The following is a 22,500-nucleotide window of genomic DNA, read 5'->3' on the forward strand; positions in this document are numbered from 1 at the left end:
GCAGTTCAGTAAATCAATGTGACTGCGCTACGGAAATACCCGTTGTAATGGTATACAGTGAAACATAATGAAACATGTATGTAAGATCATTATCAGTTTCGCTGCTGAATGTTCGTGGTCTACAGGATATGTATTTGTTTAAGGAAAGTAACCACTACCATATGATAATAAGCCGCGAGTAGACAGGAGTGCATGGATACAATGTATTATTTCTGTGGTGGACATAATGACAATATGATTTGCCAGGCTCTGAGTTACAGTGACACAGATAGATATGCCTACATAAAACAACATTCGCTCACACGCTCACAATAATACCCTCTGCATTCTCATAAACTCAAAGGATGTTTAGAATCTCAGAAACGGACCGAGTTCGGTTCTGTTAAAACATTTGATTTTTCAGCATTGTATACCACTATCCCACATAACAAATTTAGGAAAGCTAAACTCAACGTGTTTTTGTAAACAGACGTGGTGAACAAAGATATATCTACATATCTATCTTCAAAGGTTCAGGACATTTGTCAAAAATGAAAGCAAATGTTTATCGTGGAAATAATATGTGAAATGCGACCCTTTCTCATTGACAACATCTTTGTGAAATTTATGTGTAAAGAATTTCGCCAAGAAGTAGGGATCCCCAATGGCGCCAGCTCCCCTCCTTGTGAATTTATTTCTTTATGCACATGAGTGAGAATTTCTGCTTTGGTTTTCAAAATACACACGTCAAAACACTGACTACACAACAGTCTCGTTTTCTGTTGACTGGATTGTCCTGTTGTGCAGCTTACTACAAGAACCAGTCCAGACATTTTTAGACTAATTCATTTAACTGGTTACATATTAAATATTAATTTTCGCTACATGACTACACTGTGCCACATGGACTGTGAATCATTTTACGACCTCATCAAACAGGGACAATCTGTGACGTCTTAGTTAAGGTCATGCTGCCCACACCTCGCTATAAAATATAGAAATACAATCTTATTCAAGTTTCAAATTAAAATTAATTTGTAAATACCATTTTCGTATGAAACAAGAAATTGGAATTCAGTATTTGTAATGCCTATTTTCACTTTCGGATCACAAATTCGGATCGGTTGAAAAGTAGGTCATTGTCTGACAAGATTTGTAAAGATAATTTGACCAAGACGTTAAACTTAAGCTTCCGACACATCGATGATTAAACGGAGTTCAATAACCATCAAATCAGCAATTGATTTCTACATGAACATCCGATTCAGTGACAAAACAACAGGACTGCATGACAAAAGAGGTGATTTCAACTTTCCAATGGTCAACTTTCCTTTCATGTCGAGCAGTATTCCAATGGCTCCAGCTTATGGTGTTTACATTTCACTACATTTTAGGCACAGTCGAGGATTTAATCGGGATTTCAAGTCTCATACAGCTCTTGCTCAGATGTTGTTTCATCGAGGCAACAACAGTCAAGGTCTCACAGTAAAGCTTTCAAGATGTTCTGTGGTAGATATGAAGAAATTTCCAAAACTGATGCATCAGTTGCAAAAATGATGTCCAGTGCTATTCCCTATTTTAACTTATACCGCACTGTCCCGAATTATTTCAGGTGAACAAATGACTAGATTCTGCATATGTATATTACGGGTGCCTGTTGCCTGGCAATCAGTAAGTATCAATGATATTTGTCCGGAACTGACCAGCCGGCACTGTACTCCATGCAGGGATACGGATAAAACGGACCCAATCGGAAAAAGAACCCATAATCGAGAAAACGACCATCGCGTTGAGAGAATGGCCTCCTAACCTAGAGAAACGGTCAACACAGTTGAACCTAGATTAAAGGAGATTATGTGATTATATACATTCTGTATAATAGTGATTGACTTCATTGCATATTAGAATAGACTGTTAAAACTTGATTGATTGGCTGGGGTTTTTGTAGTGTCGATATACATAGGGGACTGTTTTCACTATAACCCTTATGATCAATGTGTACTATGTACATACAATACAATGATTTATTGACGGATTATTCACTCTGTCTCGAGATAAAATGTTTGTTGCATAGCGATTCGCTTAACTCGTTTATACAACGGCAACAATAAAAAAAAACATCCTTCACGAAGACTACAGACAAAACCATAACTTTTTGCCCGATAACGTCCTGCATACAAATAGGAAAGTATAAAGTATTGGCAGCATCTGTAATGATAAATTAAACCGCCATTCTTTGTGTCAATGTGTAAACAATGGAATTAATTCAGCTGCGTGAGACAAAGCATTGTGCATGGGGGATTAGGTTCCATTAGTGTTGGAATATCGGTCTGGTGGTCAACATAGCTTGTTGAATGACAAACTTCAAAGCATATATTGAACGTAATGAAGGTCTATGGTCATTGATTAGTTTGTCATGTTTGTTCAATCGTCCACCATGACTAAACAAATTGATGTCACATGTTGGTGGTTCTCCAACGCCTGCAAGCTACCAACCTGAAAATGTAGATAGTATTCAATGACACTGTGAGGATCAGAGCGTCAATGCATTCAAAGGGGACGGAGGACGATGAAATCCCTGTGTGTGTTGGTGTTGTTAGCTGTGTGCGGATCTGCTGCAGGCAGTATTGAGGGGATGAAGAGACTGTATAATGACATTTTTGGAAACTACAGCACTAAAATCAGACCACTATACAACCAGAGTCAGCATGTGGACGTTCACAGCATATTCAACTTGATTGCCATAACCGAAATAGACCAGGTGAGACAGGTTCTCCATAGCTACGTGTTGATGAATCTAACATGGCAAGATGAGTTTCTCACCTGGAAACCTGAGGAGTATAATGGCATAAAGTCTATACACCCTCCACTGACTGACATTTGGAGACCGAAACTCATCGTACCAGTGTCTCTGGAGGATCGGGATGTCTTCAAAGACGAGACATCCTCCATTACAGTTCACAGTGATGGCAGAGTAACTTGGTTACCTGGGGCAAACTTTGCTACTGACTGCAAGTTAGATCTGACGTTATTTCCATTTGACGTTCAGTCATGTCAGTTCCGATTTCTACCAGTGAGCTATAATTCAGATGAGTTGAGAATGGTTTCATCGGTAAAAACTGCATACACCAAATCGTTCACGGAAAACGGAGAATGGAGTCTTTCAAGTTCCAGAGCATACACTACTGAAAGAACTTTTGTAGATTACACCTTCTCTTTCCTTTACGTTGACATTCACCTTGAAAGGCGACCGATGTTCTTTGTTCTCAATGTAATACTACCTGTGGTTGTGCTTTCATTTCTCAACATATTCGTCTTCTTACTTCCGTGTGACAGTGGCGAGAAGGTTTCGTATGCCATCACGTGCCTTCTCGCTCTGACTGTATTCATGAGCATCGTGGGTGAGCTACTTCCCAGATCGTCTGACAACATTCCAAAGGTCACCATGTATCTAACGTGTCTCCTTTTTACCAGCGTTCTGTCCGTGGTCGCCACCATCCTCATTGTCATGAAAGATCCTGCGAAGGTCAACAAGAAAACCCCACAGTCGCCATTGTTTGTGATACCTCGTTTTTGCTCCTTGCTATTTTCAGGAAGTAGACGCAAGGTTATGGACCAGGTTCAACTGGATTCTAAAATCGATGGTTCCACTGGCAATAGAAATCCAACTGGACAGGTTCTGGAAGATCATAGAAGTTCCGGCGGGTACTGTGTAACTGCAGACTCTCTGTGTATGGTTATATTTACGGCTCTTTGGACAGTTGTGTCTGTGGGATTCCTCATCCAGATAACAAAATAAAGGAATCTTCTCATGACTCTGACTGTGTGGTAAAGACTTAGACTATGCATAACTGTTGCACTGAATTGCCATTCAAAAACATCCAGCATGTCCGTTGTGAAAGGGCCTACCATTTGTTTCAGAGAAATCCATGAACGTGGTCTTGTGGATTTGGTATGGGGTAAACGTGGCTCACATGCTCTGTTGGGGTGAGATCCGGAACATTACCAGGTTAAGACAATATTAAACATTGTGTGGTTAACAAAAAGACGTACTAACCTTATCCCTGTCAGGATGGGCATTATCAGGTTGGAATATTAATGATTTGCTATAACATTGCTACCAGTCTGACCATCGGCTCACTATCGTCCACACCACGTCTGAAGACAGGCTGTTGTTCGCCATTACAAGAATACGTCCAGCACAACCGAGACTGACTGTCATGATTTGGGTACAACTTTTGGTACGTTCCTTGGTGATGTTTCGTCAGGATGGGTCCTAAACCAGAATCCTAACTGTGTTGTGGTAGATACTCCGATGTCCTAGGATGCACCAGATGTGTTCATCTGTCCATGCGTGGTGACGTGTGGACGTCTTGCATGCAGACAACCGGCAACGTCATTACTGTTTTGTAAACGTGTGAGCAGTGACACAGTCAGCTGGCGTTAAGACATCCAGTCGTGAGTCTCGGAATGATCTGTTTCAATATCTATCTAAATTTTAGACATTTTCCGCTGTCTTGTACCTTTTCTTTGAAATTCCAATTCATGCCATCTTGTCCACTAGTTGTAATATTTTATTGCTGTATGATTGACTAGAATAGATAATAAACTCTTTTATGATGTAATATTTCCCCCACTGTGTGGGGTAAAAGTGTAATTTTCCCACTACACAAAATGAGGTAATAAGACTGTCATAAGACATTACAGAGGAATTTCATTAATTGATACATTAAGCATAACTCTAGCCGCTATCCTGAAGAAGATGCTCCAAGAACCTTTTATTGAACAAGGTTGAACGCCTTTTAGACCCTCTTCAGTTTGCCGATAGACACGGGCGCGGCACAAACGACGCTTCACTGACTCTACTTCATAAAATTTATTCACATTTAGAAAACAGCAACAGCTTTGTCCGTCTACTATTTGCTGACTTCCCATCAGCTTTTAACACTATATAGTCTCACTTGCTTTTAACTAAGTTACGAAACGTGAGTGTTTGTTCTTTCATCATTAGAAAGATAAAAGTTTTTATGGTTTGCAGAAACCGGTTTGTATCTGTAAATGGGTCAGTATCATGAACTATCAGTGTTTCAACGACCCGTGAAGGTCCCGGGGTAGAATAGGCCTTCAGCAACCCATGCTTGCCATAAAAGGTGACTATGCTTGTCGTAAGAGGCGACTAACGGGATCGGGTGGTCAGACTAGCTGATTTGGTTGACACATGTCATCGGTTCCCCATTGCGCAGATCGATGCTCATGTTGTTGATCACTGGATTGTCTGGTCCAGACTCGATTATTTACAGACCGTCGCCATATAGCTGGAATATTGCTAAGTGCGACGTAAAACTAAACTCACTCACTCACTCACTGTTTCAACAGGTGCCCCGTAAGGTTGTGTTTTATCGCCACGGTGTATACAAATGATTGTGTTAGTACTTCAACGGGTGTTAAAGTTGATGATGGCGCCGTTTTATCTGGCCTTTTATCAACGTCTGAACTTTTGCATAGATAGGAATCTATCTTATTTTGAATACTAAAACGACACAGGAAACTGTTATTGATTGTAGGAAAAAGAAAATCACTTTATCACCTCTTGTCATCAATGGAGAAGAAATCGAAATTGGAGATAATTATAACTTATCTTGGCACAATAATGTGTCTCTATAATCGGTCAATGTTTATGTGAAAATGTTAATTTGTGTGTTTACCTATCAACTTTACCTACCAAACTGTAAAATGTGAACTGGTGTCTCAATGATGTACCCTTGGGAACAATAAAAATATTATTTAAAAAATGACTCTAAATTATCTTTTACATTTTGCGTCAGTAAACAAATTCAAATTGATTCAGGGGTTCAAAAATCCCATCGCCCGACGCCCGAGACAAGTCAGTTTTTATTTCGGCAATCCAATAATGGCGTCTTACTTGTAGCAGACTACTAGATAATTTCCTCTTATGGTTTGAAACTAAAAATAATCTTGCATTTCATTTCATATCTGCTCATAATGAAGCTATGAAAGTTCTGAATAGTAACTGTTTTATTCGTTTTTAGGCCATCGGCCCATGTACGTCTGTGAACATTAACACTGTGATATAGCATTAGTGACAATGATTATGCACTGCGTAGAGACAAACAATGTTTAACATATTTTGCTACATTGAGTATGGTTTGATGATCTTTACTACATACTAGTTGCTTATATGGGTAAGCAGTGGGGTTATCCGAAAATAGAGATGGTATATATCTAGCCCTTACCAAATTATACATTGGGCACACAAATAACAAGTGCATAACATCTTCAACTATCTTATCATTACAATACTTACAGAAACACAATCGTTTATCGATACCATACCTTCGTCCAATGGTTGTTTGAATAGGCAACTCATCTAATCGAAGCAAACAAAAGCATCTCCTCAACTCCCAGTTTCTAATATTCATGACATAATATTCTGTATCAAAGCATGATTTTAACTGGAGATAATGTTTTAACCTATAAGATGTACTTATGTTATCAAACATTACTTGCACATTACACTCACATATGCGTTGCTTAAACAGCATTAAAAACCTATCCATATCGCCAATATCCTGAAACCACCACACATCACCAAATCCAAAGCTGGAAAGTAGCTGCCTTAGACCACTCGCCCATGTTGTCCTGCCAGATTCATCGAGTTGTTTCATTAAAAGATAACACTGCCTGGGATATCTGCTATTATCCATCCTCAAAAGTTTGCACCAATACTTAACACATTTGACATGATAATCTATAAACAATCGATGTCTACCACACTCTGCCAAAACAGCATTACTAGAATTATATTTGCTAACGCCCAGCACAAACTTACAGAAATTAGAATGTAATGATTCTAACACTGGATATCTCTGAAATCCCCAGACTTCAGCACCATATAGCAACACAGGCTTAATTTTAATGTCGAATAGTTTAAATGCAATATTAGCTGGCAATCCCGGGAGCATAAAAAGTAACTTTTTGATGAAAAACAGCGCCTTGTTGCCTTTGACAGCTAACGTGTCTACACACTTTGACCAAGACAATATATTTGAAAACAAAATGCCCAAATAATTATAATACGTAGTAACCTTTCTCTGAGAGCCACTAAAGAACCAGTTTTCATAATGCTTTAATATACCACCATTTCTGAAAACCATGACTTCCGTTTTATCTAAATTAACTTGAAGACCCCACTTATTACAAAAACTATCAAGAATATCTATCTTTCGCTGCAGTCCAATGACACTGTCATCAACTAAACATAAATCATCCGCATATAATAATAATAATAATAATAATAATAATAATAATAATAATAATAATAATAATAATAATAATAATATTTCCATAAAATGTAAATTAAATGTAGCACATAATTCGGTTAGCTCCTTTCCGAACTGAGTATACACCTCGTCTCTAGACCTACGTGGTATATTGAAGGCGTCAGATACGTAGTGCATATCCTCCAGACATGGTATGTGTCTATTATCATCATCAATCACGTAATCAAATAAAGCACCAGTTCTTGCATTGTAATCACCAAATGCAATAATTTCATATCCGGGAAAATCATACACGACAGCCATTAACGACCTTTCAAAGTATTCAATACCTTTATAAAGTCTGTTATCATTTTGTACTGATGTGTTTATAGGATGTATATAAATAAATGCAAGGATAATATCATGAGTAAAGGAGAATACATTCCTGTCAGACACAAGAAATATCATATCATTGAAATGGGTAATAACCTTTTTCACACCATTAATAACTGAAGAATGTATACATACTGCAACCCCTCCTCTTGGGTTATATTCTCTATAATTCACAAACACTGTGAACGACGGGAACGCAGCTTCGATACTATCTTTATCAACACTTTTCCAAATTTCTAATAAACCGAAGATATAATATTTGGAACAAAAGTTCTCAATAATAGTAAAGTAGAACTAGTAGACAAATAATCCAATAAACATTAACACAACGCGTCATGTTATAAAAGTTACTGTCTTGAAGTCACATGCCCCGTGGTAAGTGGCTTTTCAAAATAATTTTGAACCCCTGAAATTGATAAAACCGTTTAGACAATCTCTCACCAGAATTGTATCCAAAGCATATTAGTGTATAACTTTGTTGGTTGGTATGGTAATCTGTCGGTGCGGTATTTTTTTTTTGGCCTTTGGGACGACGTATCCGCCTGCCGCTGCCGATGTCGAACCGCGCTCGGCAGTCCTTCTTATCAACGAGCATTTCATCGATGAAAGGGAGATAACTCTAAATCTGTTTACCTTGTGTCGTCTGCAAATGAGCATTAGACTTAGACAATCAATGTGAAGCAATGGTGTGCTGTAAGGCAGATTTCCCTTGGCTTATTAAAGTGTTATCTTATGTATGGTATGATGAGAACAATGTTATGGCTGAGCTCTAGGCAGGTGTTATACTTGGTTACTCCACTATCCATCAGGTATTTATTTTACAAGGAATGATTGCGAAATATACATGTATATCTACGATAAAGGCAGATTTTATTGTTCCAGTATATTAGATTTTAGTAAATCGTTTGATTGTGTAAATCACAATGTTTTGTTTCAATGTCTATACAATATAGAAGTACGAGGTAAAATTCTTGATTTTATTTCATGCTCTGGAGGATTAATAATTAAAACATTGGAAACCGCCAGGGGTGTAGTATGAGTCCTCTAATATTTGTACTTTTTAAATAAACCAAATGTCTGCAAAGCTCAAAGAGAAACAAGGTAATGGTATGTTTGATTTGTTATCAATCTACAAAGATTAATACATGTCTTGAAACAATTGTGTGAAACAACTGGTATGAAGGTTAAAATACAGAGCACTAAGACAATGGTATTCCCAAAAGGTGTTCCTCTAAAACGTTATGGAAAAACGAAATGGTACTCTAAAGTTCAGAAAAGTGATGCTGTTAATAAGCATAGTTATCTTGGGTTCTTTCCACTTCAACTTGGTCATGGTTAAAGGCACAAAGCTGTTTAGCAGCTCATTGTATAATTATCAAAGAAAGCATGCTTTGCCTCTTGCACTAATGGCTTCAAGATATTTAATACAAGGATTGTTCCAAGTATTTAATATAGAACTGATGTTTGTAGTGCACAGTTTTGTAAAACCATTGAAAGAGTACACACTAGATCCTGCTGGTGAATATTTAAGTTACATAAAAGTACATATGATGTTATCTTACCTCACACTTGAATGTCGCTTTCTGATTGGCTGAGCTATTATTGGCTATTATTTTCAATGTATCCCGCTTATTATTTTCAATGTACACCACAGGGAATTCCGATCTCTTCTGGAGCTTCATGGTAGTACCTTTTTACCTCTAATAACATTGAATCACGAATCAAGCGAATCAATCACGATATTTTGCGATTGAAAATCGATGGAAGGGAGATAACTCTAAATCTGTTTACCTTGTGTCGTCTGCAGAATGGCGATTCGCCTCGCATTCAACACAAGTGCTTCAAACAGTTCAAAATAAAAATTCAGGTGTTCGGTAAGATAAATACCTTGTTCACTGGTCCCTCGGGGACGTTGGGCTCATGTACCCTCGAGGTTTATTTATGTTCCATATGTTACGTAAACAAACAAATTGGGCGTCTCATGTGAAAAATGTTTTATTTTTGGTTTCGGAATTTTGTGGATATGGCAAGATCGGTCTGCAACTTTTAGAACGAACAGGCATTTCATTTTACCTTCCTAAAACGACGTCTGTTTTAGACTTTCATGAACTCCACGCAATTTATCGAGAACCATATATACAGCTGCGTATTGCCCATTCCAAATGTAGGACGTTCAAGTGTTCAGTTCATTAAACTAATTACTGTGCTTACATCTGTATTTCTTAACCCATAGTTACAGCGTATATAATTATACTACAGGTCTGCCTGTGCGGGGATGGTCATTTGTTGTACCTGTTTGGTTGCAGTCCATGATTTCTTGCACGCCTGGCAACAGAAGATTGTAATCTTCAGCGTGCATTCTTTCAATGGTGATGTTACGCTTCTCAGAGTCAAGACATGATATAGTGATTTTACTTTGAAACGCCTTCAAAACGAATGCCTGTTTCTGAAAGTAATCTGGATGTTTATTACCAAATAGCGAATGCTCTTTGCTACACGATTTCAACTGGAAGGTGACTTCTATTGCGTTGTGGCGACGCCTTTCTAATTCTTGTAAGAAATCTCATCAAAATCAACATCAGAATCAGGTAAAATCGATTTTTTAATTGCGCACTTGTGTAAAATCACGTTATCAATAGATACTTATTTGCGTATTCTGACGATTCTTTGAACACAACAGGTAATTAATAGATTTTTTAAACACACATCGCGTATGCGTTTCTTTCTTGGGGCAGTATATATTGAAATATATGCAATATTTATCATTTTCCGGTCACAGTATATACTTTTAGAGTACCAAGTGACAAGAACTCTTGTGCACTCTATGAAATATTCGCTTCAAAACTGAGGCCTACTATCTGGCTAACAGTAAGTACGCGGTTTGACCAGAATCAAATAGCCGGTTCTCGATTCCAACAGTAGGAGTATCACTACAAACTATATATGTCAATACTAAACAATGATTTATTGACAGATTACCCTTCTGTCATGAGATGTTTGTCCGTTTCCAACTCCCTTAGGACGGTTCTGCGACGGAAGCAGTAAATACGAAATAATGTGTTCACAAAGGTTATAGATTAATTCAATTTCATGAAAAATAATGGATTGGGCCTTGATGATGATGTTTCATTGAGTATTGGTCATCTTGTCAACATAGCGGAGAGACAAAGGCAAAAACGTTTAATGACTTTATTGAAGTTCGATGGTCAATGAATAATTTGTCTCTCTCTCCTGTTATATACCAAGACTGCACAAATTGTTTTCGATCGTAGTGTAGGTAGCATTTAATAAATAGCCGAGGTTCAGTGCCTCATTATTGTCAAAGGCGACGTAGGGAAAATGAAGCTTCTGTGTGTGCTGGTGTTGTTGGCCCTGGGCAGACCTGCCGCAGGAAGTATTGAGGGGATGAAGAGACTGTATAAACACATGTTTGGAAATTACAGCACTAAAATCAGACCACTGTACAACCAGAGTAAACATGTTGACGTTCACAGCAGATTCAACTTGGTGGCCATAACCAAAATAGACCAGGTAAGACAGATCTTCCACAGCAATGTGTGGATGAATCTAACATGGCAAGATGAGTTTCTCACCTGGAAACCTGAGGATTATAGTGGCATAAAGTCTATACACCCTCCACTGACTGACATTTGGAGACCGAAACTCATCATACCAGTGTCTCTTGAGGATCGGGATGTCTTCAAAGACGAGACATCCTCCATTACAGTTTACAGTGACGGTACAGTAACTTGGTTTCCTGGAGCAAACTTTGCTACTGACTGCAAGTTAGATCTGACGTTGTTTCCATTTGACGTTCAGACATGCCAGTTCCGATTTCTACCCAGCAGTTACGAGTCAAATGAGCTGAAGATGGTATCATCATTGATTTACGCAAACACCCAATCGTACACAGAAAATGGAGAATGGAGTCTTTCAGGTTCCAGAGCATACAGTATTGAAAGAACTTTTGTAGATTCCACCTTCTCTTTCCTTCACGTTGACATTCACCTTGAAAGGCGACCGATGTTCTTTGTTCTCAATGTGATTATACCTGTGGTTGTGCTTTCATTTCTCAACATATTCGTCTTCTCACTTCCGTGTGACTGTGGAGAGAAGGTTTCGTATGCCATCACGTGCCTTCTCGCTCTGACTGTATTCATGAGCATCGTGAGTGGACTACTTCCCAAATCGTCTGACAACATTCCTATGGTCACTATGTATCTAACGTGTCTCCTCTGTATAAGCGTTCTGTCCGTGGTCGCCACCATCCTCATTGTCATGAAAGATCATGCGAAAGCTACTAAGACAGACCAACTGTCGCCATTGTTTGTGATACCTCGTTTCTGCTCGTTATCATTTCCAGGAAGTAGACGCAAGGTTATGGACCAGGTCCAACTGGATTCTAAAACCGGTGGTTCTGCTGGCAATGGAAATCCAACGGATCAGGTTCGTGAAGGATGGAGTAGTCCTGGTGGGTACTGTGTAACTGCAGACTCTCTGTGTATGGTTACATTTACGGCTCTTTGGATAGTTGTGTCTCTTGGATTCCTCGTCCAGATAACAAAATAAAGGAATTTTCTTAAGACTCTCTCACAGTATGGTAAAGACTTAGACTATGCATTACTGCTGTACCGTATTACCATTCAGGTGAATCATTACCTTGGTGGAATCTCCATTTGAAAACACGAAAGCAATGATAAATTACCATGAACACTTTAATAAAATTTCATCAGTGGATATTCAGATCATACGAAAATGGCAGAACAGCATGTATGTCCCTTGCGGAAGGGCCTACCATTTGTTAGGCAATCCACAAACGTGGTCTTATGGATTTGGTATGGGGTAAACATAGCTACATTTCGCCCCTCACATGCTCTGTTGGGGTGAGATCCGGAACATTACCAGGCTAAGACAATATTAAACATTGTGTGGTTAACAAAAAGACGTACTCACCTTATCCCTGTCAGGACGGACATTATCAGGTTGGAATATTAATGATTTGCTATAACATTGCTACCAGTCTGACAATCGGCTCACTATCGTCCACACCACGTCTGAAGACAGGCTCTTGTTCGCCATTACAAGAATACGAACTCTTCTGTAGAAACAACGCCCAGCACAACAGAGGCTGGCGGTCATGATTTGGGCACAACTTTTGGTACGTTCCTTGATGATGTTTCGTCAGGATGGGTCCTAAACCAGAAACCGTGGTCATAACCTGTTCTGGCGAAAGTGGTTCCTAACTGTACATGTGTTGTGATAGATACTCCGACGTCCTTGGATGCACCAGATGTGTTCATCTGCCTATGCGTGGTGACGTGTGGACGTCTTGCACGCCGACAACCGGCAACGTCATTACTGTTTTGTAAACGTGTGAGCAGTGACACAGTCAGCTGGCGTTAAGACATCCAGTCGTGAGTCTCGGAATGATCTGTTTCATTACCTATCTAACTTTTATACAGCTTCCGCTGTCTTGTATTCTTTCTTTGAAATTCGACAGAATATTAGAAACCAATCGCTTTCTTAGTTTTGATAAGTCAACATACATTCAATCAATCATTCATTCAGTTTGGGGTGAAATATGTTTGGAACACTGAAACTGTTTTACTGTGTACATGCTTCTGCTATGGAATATTCTATTAGTGCACAGAAGATATTACTTGTTAGCTGCCAGCTTCATGAAGGAGAGGCATCCACTGGGTCAAGTCTAATGGTGTCACTCAACCACCTTGGTGGGACGAAACGCTGGAATGTAATAAACGTAGAAAATATGCAGCATTGAACGATTATCGGCAGAGTGGCCTCTTTCGATCCTCCTCCTTTCGATCTGCAGACAGTTAAGAAATAAATCTAAGAGGTTGTTTTGTTTTGTGAGGGAAGTTCTTGTGAGCCAACAAAGAATGGCACTTGTAAGTGCCAGATGTGACCCAAAAGGTTTTGGGAAATGAGAGACAGAATTGATACTCCCTTGCCCAGAAACATCTCTACTGATAATTGTCCTAGTAAGAATGATATAGGAGGTTATGGAGGAATTCCATTAACTGATACTTAGTAAACCTCTATCGGCTATCCTGAACAAGAGGGACCCGTGAAGGTCTCGGGGTAGAACAGGGCTTCAGCAGCCCATGCTTGCCACAAAAGGTGACTATCCTTGTCGTAAGAACGTCTGTATTTGTAAAAACGCAGTGTCAATATACTTTCCACACACATTGCATCCACCTTGAAGCCCAACTCGTCTTGCTGAGGAGTTGAATAAAGATAGGTTTTGCTGTTGATCTACAGTATCAGTAAGTCAGTGTGATAGCTAAACGACAATATACGTTGTTGTGGTGCAAAATATGTGAATATAATGAAATATGTGTGATATCTTATTATCTTATTATTTATTACTTTCCTCGTATAATACATAGTTTTAGGATGCTTAGTAACCAATGCAACATGTGCTTACAGTCATGATTTCGGCACAGTCTTTGGCAAGTTTCTCGTGAACCTGACTGACGTAATTGGTGATGCTTAGTGTAGCTATGCCGGAATTCTAGGTTGGTCTGAGTAGTGGTCACTGAAGTCTGAAACCCTAGCCGGAGATGGGTCACTCGTATGTATCTCTCTTGGCATGGTGGATGTCCAGCATGTAGGCGACCGTCAACGTCATTATCGTCTTGTAGACGTCTCTACAGTCACACAACCACATGAAGTGTCATGGAATGATGTGGTTTATTATGCGTGTAACGTTTAGAACGAGACAACTATGGTGGCTAAATAGTATGGTGGCTGGTTTGGGTCATCGTTTTCTAGCCTTAAATTTTGGAGGCGAGAAAGCGATATCGCGAGGGGAACAAATAAGGCATTGTGATAGCACTAACGCAACCTACACATCCAAACAAACATCCACTGCAACCACTGCAACAACCCAACTAGGTGAGTGAGATTCGATCGATTTATGTCGCTCTGAGCACAAATCCAACAAACTGGAATCATGTATATTTTTCATGGTTATCAAAAACACAGCTGTACTTTCTTTGATTTCTTCAAGATGATAAAATATTTAACTGACGATTTTCACCTTTATGAACCCAAATCGCTCCTATCCAAGGAACGAGGAGGCGCGCCTGACAGTAAAGCACCTTAAATTCATACCTAAATGTAGAAACAGAACCATTCCACTGTCAGTGGTCTAAGCTAGGCAAAAGGATGCAGTCCAACGTTCGTCCAGTCAAAGCAGAAAATATATTGGTGACGCGTGTATCCAATTAACTCTTTTTCAGTCTGTAACATTTTCGTTGTCAGACGAGGACTTGAAACTCGTTCAGTATATGTAATGATCTACCTGTATTGTCCAATTTATAATTTGGTCAATTTATGTCCAAACTATTCGAATCTAATGAGAGCAACAGACATTCACTAGGTTGGCGGCGGTCTGTAAATAATCGAGTCTGGATAAGACAATTCAGTGATCAACACCATGAACATCGATCTACGTGATTGGGTTACGATGACATGTGTCATACTACCTGATCCCGTTTGTCACCTCTTACACCAAGCATAAGCTGCTGAAGACTAATGTAACCCCGATATGGTTCCCCGGTAAAATGGGGAGTAGGGAAGGTACTGGTTGCTGAAGACTAATGTAACCCCGATATGGTTCCCCGGTAAAATGGGGAGTAGGGAAGGTACTGGTTGTTAAGGCTTTGCTTAACGCCTTATTCACGCGGCGCCATTTTGAAATTATTAATGGACAAACATGCCAGTCTTGTCATTGCCCCCTTTTTGGAAAGGAAAGGACAATTTAGTGAGGATGAGGTAAAGTTGACTCATGATATTGCGCGATTGCGAATTCATGTGGAAAGGGCCATCAGGCGAATTAAAGAGTTTCATGTCTTTGACGGCGTTATCCCTCTCAACCTTGCGTCTTCAATCAACCAGATATGGACTGTATGTTCTATTCTCACAAACTTCCCTGGTCCTCTATTTTAGATATGCAAGGTGTTAATCACTGATTACAGCACATGTATCACTGATGAAGTAATGAAGAGATATACACTACAGGAAATGAACTTTCTCACTATAAAATTGAACTTTTCAGTTTCCATTCCTTAAAAATAGTGTGTCTTGACTTCATTGGTAGAGTATCAGACGTGTTGGTCCCGGGTTGAGGTGATCTGACAATCGCTTCTGTTACATAAAGACATCATAAAGCAGGATTAAAGGACTCACAGTTTAATTTGATAATTACAGTTATGTAATACTATAATGAACATTTCATTAAAATTAATGTACAATGATACACTGTCGTATAAACATAGATTAATATCATTTGAAATGCAGTATTTGCCATAGTCATGAAGATCACGATTCCCAGATGTCATGGACATGCTATAGGGAGTCACCTTGAGTGTGGAACTCTCACCAATACATCAACTGTGATTGTTCAAGAACTGTAGAAAAAATAAGTTAAAGCAGGTCAGGTATTCAATCAGCACCCATCCATCAACTGGCAAACAATAAACTATGTACTTTCTCTACAACAGCAAATTGCAAGCTTAGATTATCAGAACTTAAGGCCCAGTACCATGACGGAAACAATGACGCAAGCTTTTAATTTTACAGAGTACTTGAGGTAATTTGTAAACACTGTTTAGTGATGTCAAAATGTACATTATCATGAAATTAGTAACTTTGATGATAATGTCAATTGAGAAAATAAAACTCAATTACAATTATAATTACATTAACACTTTGCAATGATTTCTATACAAGTAGCATAAGCTTGACACAAGTACTTGTTTTACGGATTTGAGGCCAAAAAAACCCAAACTATTCAGCCTTGTGAGAAATGAATATTGGAGGAAATATTTACCTGAATATTGCATTTTCATATTTCAGTCTGTAAGTTTATCAACAAATACACATGAAAAATTGCAGATATAATTTTTTCTTTAGTAAATTTGGCAATTTAAGTAAAATTTGCCTTAAAATGTTGGTATGGTAACCGTAAGAAAGTAATTTAGTTTCTAATCACTGCAAGCACAAATAGCTGGAAGGTAATACAGAAAACATGAATCCAAAGAACATTTCATTTGATGCCATTTGTCATCATCAAAGTAAATTTGCTCCTTGTGAAAATCAAGCTTGCACTTCACAAGAAAATCACACCACTTCATGCCTGTCATGGCCATTTGCCCAATTACTTGATAATAATATCTATGAGTACATATTAGTTTGAAGGTGTCATCTCTATTTTCTTTCAGAAAATCACAAAATGCAAAGTTATCTTTAATAGAGCATTTGATCTCTAAGAGCCCATAGCATGGATCGCTTTTGGGATCAAACACCTTGCGCGGTCAGGCGAGGTACCAAGGTGACAAGCACTGGGATTTATTACAAAACTACTACTATACGCATGGTTCCCAGTCAATTCAGCATACAGCTTAGCTGCAGTAGGTTCTTCAGAAATACCATACTTCATTTGAGTTGTTTGAATGTTTTAGGAACACATAAGTCTACTGATCAGCCCTCCTTGCACACATATCCTTGAATATTGATGAGGTAGGCCTGTGCCTCCTTACATCATGCCAAGTTCTCTTGTGGCTCTGTATACGAGTTGAACTCTCAGTTTCTCTGGATAATGAAAAGATAGAATAAAGTTTAGAATACAAAAGTGTAAACAATGAAATTGTCTCCCTTAATTATGTTCTATTAAGCTCCTAAGGCTTCAAAGGTCCAATAAACTTATGGAATTCCAAGGCATCTGGCATCATACCTTTCACATTTTCAACTTTTCACAGTGGTCACATTCCAAGAACTTGCTTGAAGCTTTTTTCCAGAAGTAAAAGCCCTGTGTACAGGTTCCGTGGGCAATAGGATTAAAATGTCGATAACCCCTTTCTGGGGTCATGCATTGAAACCATATAAAATATTTTCAGACTTATAAATAAGTAAAACCCTGGAAATCTGGAAGTTTTTCATCATTCAATTTTCCCAATTACAGACCCAATGGTTTTCCCTGGAGTGAGTAATTGTCAACTTGTCACATTAGTTAAGGTAGTTCACTCACCTAGAAAGTTCATCAGTAACCATATAAAGTTTCAGCTTCTCCATGTCCTAGCACTGTTGAATAGGTACTCGTCAAGTGAGGCAGTGGAAAATCAGGAAAGCAGGATGACTTGTGTGACGGATAAAGTCTCCTTGTACAGGTATCTTCCTCTGTTGATATGACAGAATTGATCCCACAGGAACAGGGCCAAACCGTGAATCTGTTGTCACACTCTGATCCGGTTTTTACCGAAGAATATGCGCATGACTCCCAATGGCAGACTGTTGTTGGATGATTTTGTCACAAAAGTCTTGGTGAGGAATAGGCTGTTCCACTGAACAGTATACTTTGGGTATGAAACCTTCAGTCACTTTCTGCTTTCTTTTTCTCATTTTCCTGTCTGTGCAAGGCTTCACATTGTTAATATGTATAGACTCTACAGCGATGGGCTGAATATCATCTGTCCTTGGTATGTTCCACGCCTGTGGGCGAGAGGTTCTACTCTAAACAGGAGAGATGCAGGACAACTCTTGCTTTTGAAATTGGCAAATCAAATACAGGAGGGCTAGGCAGTGAGAACAGTGCCATTTTCCAGCTTTGCATTCACAAGAGCACTCACTCCTTTATTCGAGTTGAACCTTCGGATGACATGGTTACCTAAAATTAGAAAGTGTTTGAATAAATAGCCATGGCTCAAAATGTGACCAAAACATTTCCACTTTATTCTGTAAATATATACTGGTGTCTGATGCTTTCCATAGTAGTGTTGATAAGTTTATCACTTTCTAGCTTTCTTGCACTATCGCTTGCTCGCTTTATCACTTTATCGCTTTCTCGTCTAGTGCATCGCTTTCTCGTTTAGTGCTATCCGTTTCTTGTCTCGTGCTATCGCTTTTGCGTGTCGCATTATCGCTTTTTCGTCTGGTGTTATCGCTTTCTCGTCTCGCGTTATCGCTTTCTCGTCTTGTGCTATCGCTTTCTTGCCTCGTGTCATCTCCTTCTCACCTCGTGTTATCACTTTCTTGTCTCATGTTATCACTTTGTCGGCTTGTGATATCGCTTTCTCGCCTCCAAGTTTAAAGGTGAGAAAGCGATGGTCCAAATCAGCCACCATAGATTAGGGCCATCGCTTTCGCGCCTAATAATCTGGAGGCGAGAAAGCGATATCACAAGACGAGACCGTGATAACACGAGACGACAAACCAATGACACAAGACGAGAAAGCGATAACACAAGACAATAAAACGATAACACTAAGCGAGAAAGCAATAGCACTAGACGAGAAAGCGATAACGCGAGACGAGAAAGTAATAGCATGAGACGAGAAAGCGAGAACGCGATAGAGCAAGATGTCAATAAAGCAATATAACAAGGTGTGAAAGCGAGAAAGCATATAGAAGAAACATTTATGAATCCGCAAATACGAAAAACTAATTTTGACATTTAGTGTGCAAAAGCTGGGGGAAAGCCTGTGAATGGCATTTAGAAGTGATACACGAGGTTTTTTTGTTTTGTTTTTTTGGATGACAACTTCTTTATTGTGAAGAGTCACGACGTTTCGAAGTATATTCTTACTTCTTCATCAGGTGAATGTCAGCTGGGGGAAAGACTTGAAATAATGAAAGAAAAGATGGTGTTTGTTAATATGCTTAATGGTATTTGATGATTTAAGATTTTGCTTTTATTTAGCGGTCACTAATAGTTTGTGCACTATTTCCATTATTGTAGAGGCCTGCTTAATGATATGTTCAATATATCCAAAATATGCGAAGGAAACAATGTATCTAATCAATCTGATTATTGTTTTCTTGGATAACATTTCCCTAGGTGATATATTTAGGGACCGTTCATAATTTATGGCTGGGGCAGGGGTGGGGTGATCAATGTTTTACACATATACGTACGTGGGGTGGGGGTGTTGTCATTCACATTGTACATGCCTCTCCATGAAAATAATCATCACCGCCCCCTCTCTAACATCTAGCCATAAATTATGAACGGTTCCTTACCTTCGTTTCTATATCCATCATAGCTGCTATAGTCATTTAAATATTAATCATTAACCAGTTGCCCGGTGCCCGAAAACAGAAGCATAGGATAGTTTCGCAAACTTACCTTTAACATCGTGAATGTGCCCTTGAAGATACAATGAATGACCCTTTCGTCGCTTTCGTTTGGGTATGTTGCTGTCTGTCCCTGATCATTTGTCAACATACTGATGAGTTAAAGATGGGACACCACGAAGACTCCTTGACCAGGCCATGCTGCATGGGCCTGTTGCTGTCGAATTCTTGCGTTCCGAGCCTCGCTTTCGTTGTCAACATGGCCGCGGCGTGAATGTGGAGTATTATCTCATTGCCTGATACTCTTCTTTATGGCGTCACAGAAAAGGCGTAGCTTTAGCCCAGGGAATAAAATGTCCTAGTAAAACAAACCGAAAGAGAAAAACTTCTGTAGTATATTTTATTTCTTTCATCAGGTGTATGAAGAAACTATGAAACGGAAAGCTATATGCGAACATTTAAAACAACCATGATAAGATAAGAAGGGAAGCCAGTAGTTAATTAGCGCTAAACTGGTAGGATGGATGGGCAAATGGAAGCCAGCGATTTTTCATCCAAAGCATGAGTGATGAGAAAACAATGGTGGCATTAAACAAGGGATATGACAATAGAGAAATGTAAGCCAGGAGTTAATTCAGGCCTTGTTAAACTTTTCACAGACTTTCAAAACATTCATTTACTTCAACAAAAACACTCTCGGTTTCTGGAGTTATTGTTGGATTATTGACAAGACAAGTTAAAAGATTAATTACAAAAATGCCATAGAATTTGAAAACATATGCGTTTTTTCTATTCAACTAAAACAAATGGTGATTCAGCCTCCTGTTGAATTAAGTCATATGCAGGCAAGACGACATGTGCAGACAGGGCAGACTTAAGGTAAATATAGCTTTCTCGCTCTATCGCCTTATCGCACTATCGCTTTATCGCGTTATCGCGTTATCGCTTTACCGCTCCCTCGCTTTATTGCTCTATCGCTTTCTCGACTGGCTGTATCGCTTTCTCGCTTTATTGACGTTTGCCAAAACTGATTTTCAAGCTCCATATGACCAACTCCCGAAGCCCTGTATTATAATGGGAGATCTGAATGGGCACAACCCACTCTGGGGTAGTGTAACTACAAACGCTATAGGTAAATTACTAGAGGACTTTTGCTTTGATAATGATTTATGTATTTATAATGATAGTTCAAACACATATTTAGACCCTTGTACAGGAACCTATTCTGCTCTCGACTTATCACTCACAAATTCAGAACTACTAGATGAATTTGAATGGTCAGTCCACGATGACCTCTGTGGAAGTGATCATTTTCCTACTGTACTAAAATCTGTGACTCCATCTGATGTTCCTCCATCATCAAGGCAGAATTTTAAAAAGGCTAACTGGGCTTTATATGAACCACTGTCTGCTGCAAAACTTAAACCTGAACGTTTTATTGACATTCCTGGTGCTATTAAATGCTTTTCTGATGAACTGAACTCCATAGCTGATGAGTGTATACCAAAGTCATGTGCAGTTCCACACATAAGAAAACCATGGTTCACCGATGACTGCAAACAAGCTAAGAAGGCAATGAAAAGAGCAGAACATTATTTCCGTCGCCATCCTATGGTGCATCATTTAAATAAATTTTAAATTTTAAATGCTAAAGCAAGGCGTGCTTTTAAACAGAACAAACGCCAATCTTGGCAAAATTATGTATCCAAAATAAATTCTCGGACGCCCATGTCCAAGGTATGGAACATGGTCCAGAAAATTAAAGGTAAGGGCACTAAATCTACTGTCCATCATCTTAAACAAGGCGAGCAATTACTTACAGATAAATCAGATATTGCGAATAAACTGGGTTAAACCCTTGCTAAACACTAATTATATCTTCTAATCATATACCTAAATTCCAACAATACCAAAAACAACAAGAAAAGAAACCTATTAACTTCAGTTCTGATAATGGGGAAGACTATACTGAACTATTTTCTATTCATGAGCTTTATACTGCTCTTGACCAAGCCCACAATACTGCTACAGGAGCTGATAACATATATTATCAGCTCCTGAAGCACTTACCAGATCCTGTCTTCAAACTCTGTTGACTATTTTTGATGAAATTTGGACATCGGGTAACTTTCCTCCCTCATGGCGTGACGCCATAGTAGTACCACTACCTTAACCTGGACGTGATCATACGGATCCATCAAATTATCGACCAATTTCACTAACAAGCTGTGTTTGCAAGACCATGGAATGCATGATAAACAAACAACTTGTTTGGCACTTGGAAACAAATAACCTTATAACAGATATACAATGTGGTTTCCGTAAACATAGAAGTACTGTAGATCACTTAGTGCGTTTAGAATCATTTGTTAAGAACGCTTTGATCAATAAATAACACGCTGTATCTATCCTTTTTTTTATCCTGAGAAGGGATATGATACAACCTGGAAATTTGGCATTTTAAGAGATTTACATGACTTTGGCTTGCGAGGTCGCTTGACAGAATTCGTAGCCAACGTTTAATGACAGACAATTCCAGGTCCGTGTGGATTCTACCCTGTCTGATCATTCAGGATCAGGGTGTTCCACAAGGCAGTCTTTTGTCTGTCACCCTTTTTAGCACCAAGATCAACAGTTTATCTAAAGTTTTAAATGATTCAATAGATAGATCGTTATTTGTGGATGATTTTAATATTTCTTTTCGCGGGAAAAATATGCATACTATTGAACGGCAACTGCACTTGTGTTTAAA

At 38.9% G+C, this 22,500-nt stretch overlaps 2 protein-coding genes across 2 annotated transcripts; both read left to right on the plus strand.

Annotated features, from left to right (window-relative positions):
- The first annotated feature begins 2,548 nt into the window (after nucleotides 1-2,548).
- Nucleotides 2,549-3,778, plus strand: LOC137287505 (neuronal acetylcholine receptor subunit alpha-3-like). Its single transcript, XM_067819842.1, has one exon. The coding sequence runs from the start codon at nucleotides 2,549-2,551 to the stop codon at nucleotides 3,776-3,778; it is 1,230 nt and encodes a 409-aa protein (XP_067675943.1).
- A 7,213-nt stretch (nucleotides 3,779-10,991) lies between these two features.
- LOC137286137 (neuronal acetylcholine receptor subunit alpha-3-like) lies at nucleotides 10,992-12,221 on the plus strand. Its single transcript, XM_067817805.1, has one exon. The coding sequence runs from the start codon at nucleotides 10,992-10,994 to the stop codon at nucleotides 12,219-12,221; it is 1,230 nt and encodes a 409-aa protein (XP_067673906.1).
- The last annotated feature ends 10,279 nt before the right edge of the window (nucleotides 12,222-22,500 follow it).

Source organism: Haliotis asinina, chromosome 6, assembly GCF_037392515.1.
Source record: "Haliotis asinina isolate JCU_RB_2024 chromosome 6, JCU_Hal_asi_v2, whole genome shotgun sequence".
NCBI lineage: Eukaryota > Metazoa > Mollusca > Gastropoda > Lepetellida > Haliotidae > Haliotis > Haliotis asinina.

What these genes read in the sequence shown, in the direction of transcription:
- LOC137287505 (XM_067819842.1), top strand. Translation starts at nt 2,549, where the DNA reads ATGAAATCCCTGTGTGTGTTGGTGTTGTTAGCTGTGTGCGGATCTGCT.
- LOC137286137 (XM_067817805.1), top strand. Translation starts at nt 10,992, where the DNA reads ATGAAGCTTCTGTGTGTGCTGGTGTTGTTGGCCCTGGGCAGACCTGCC.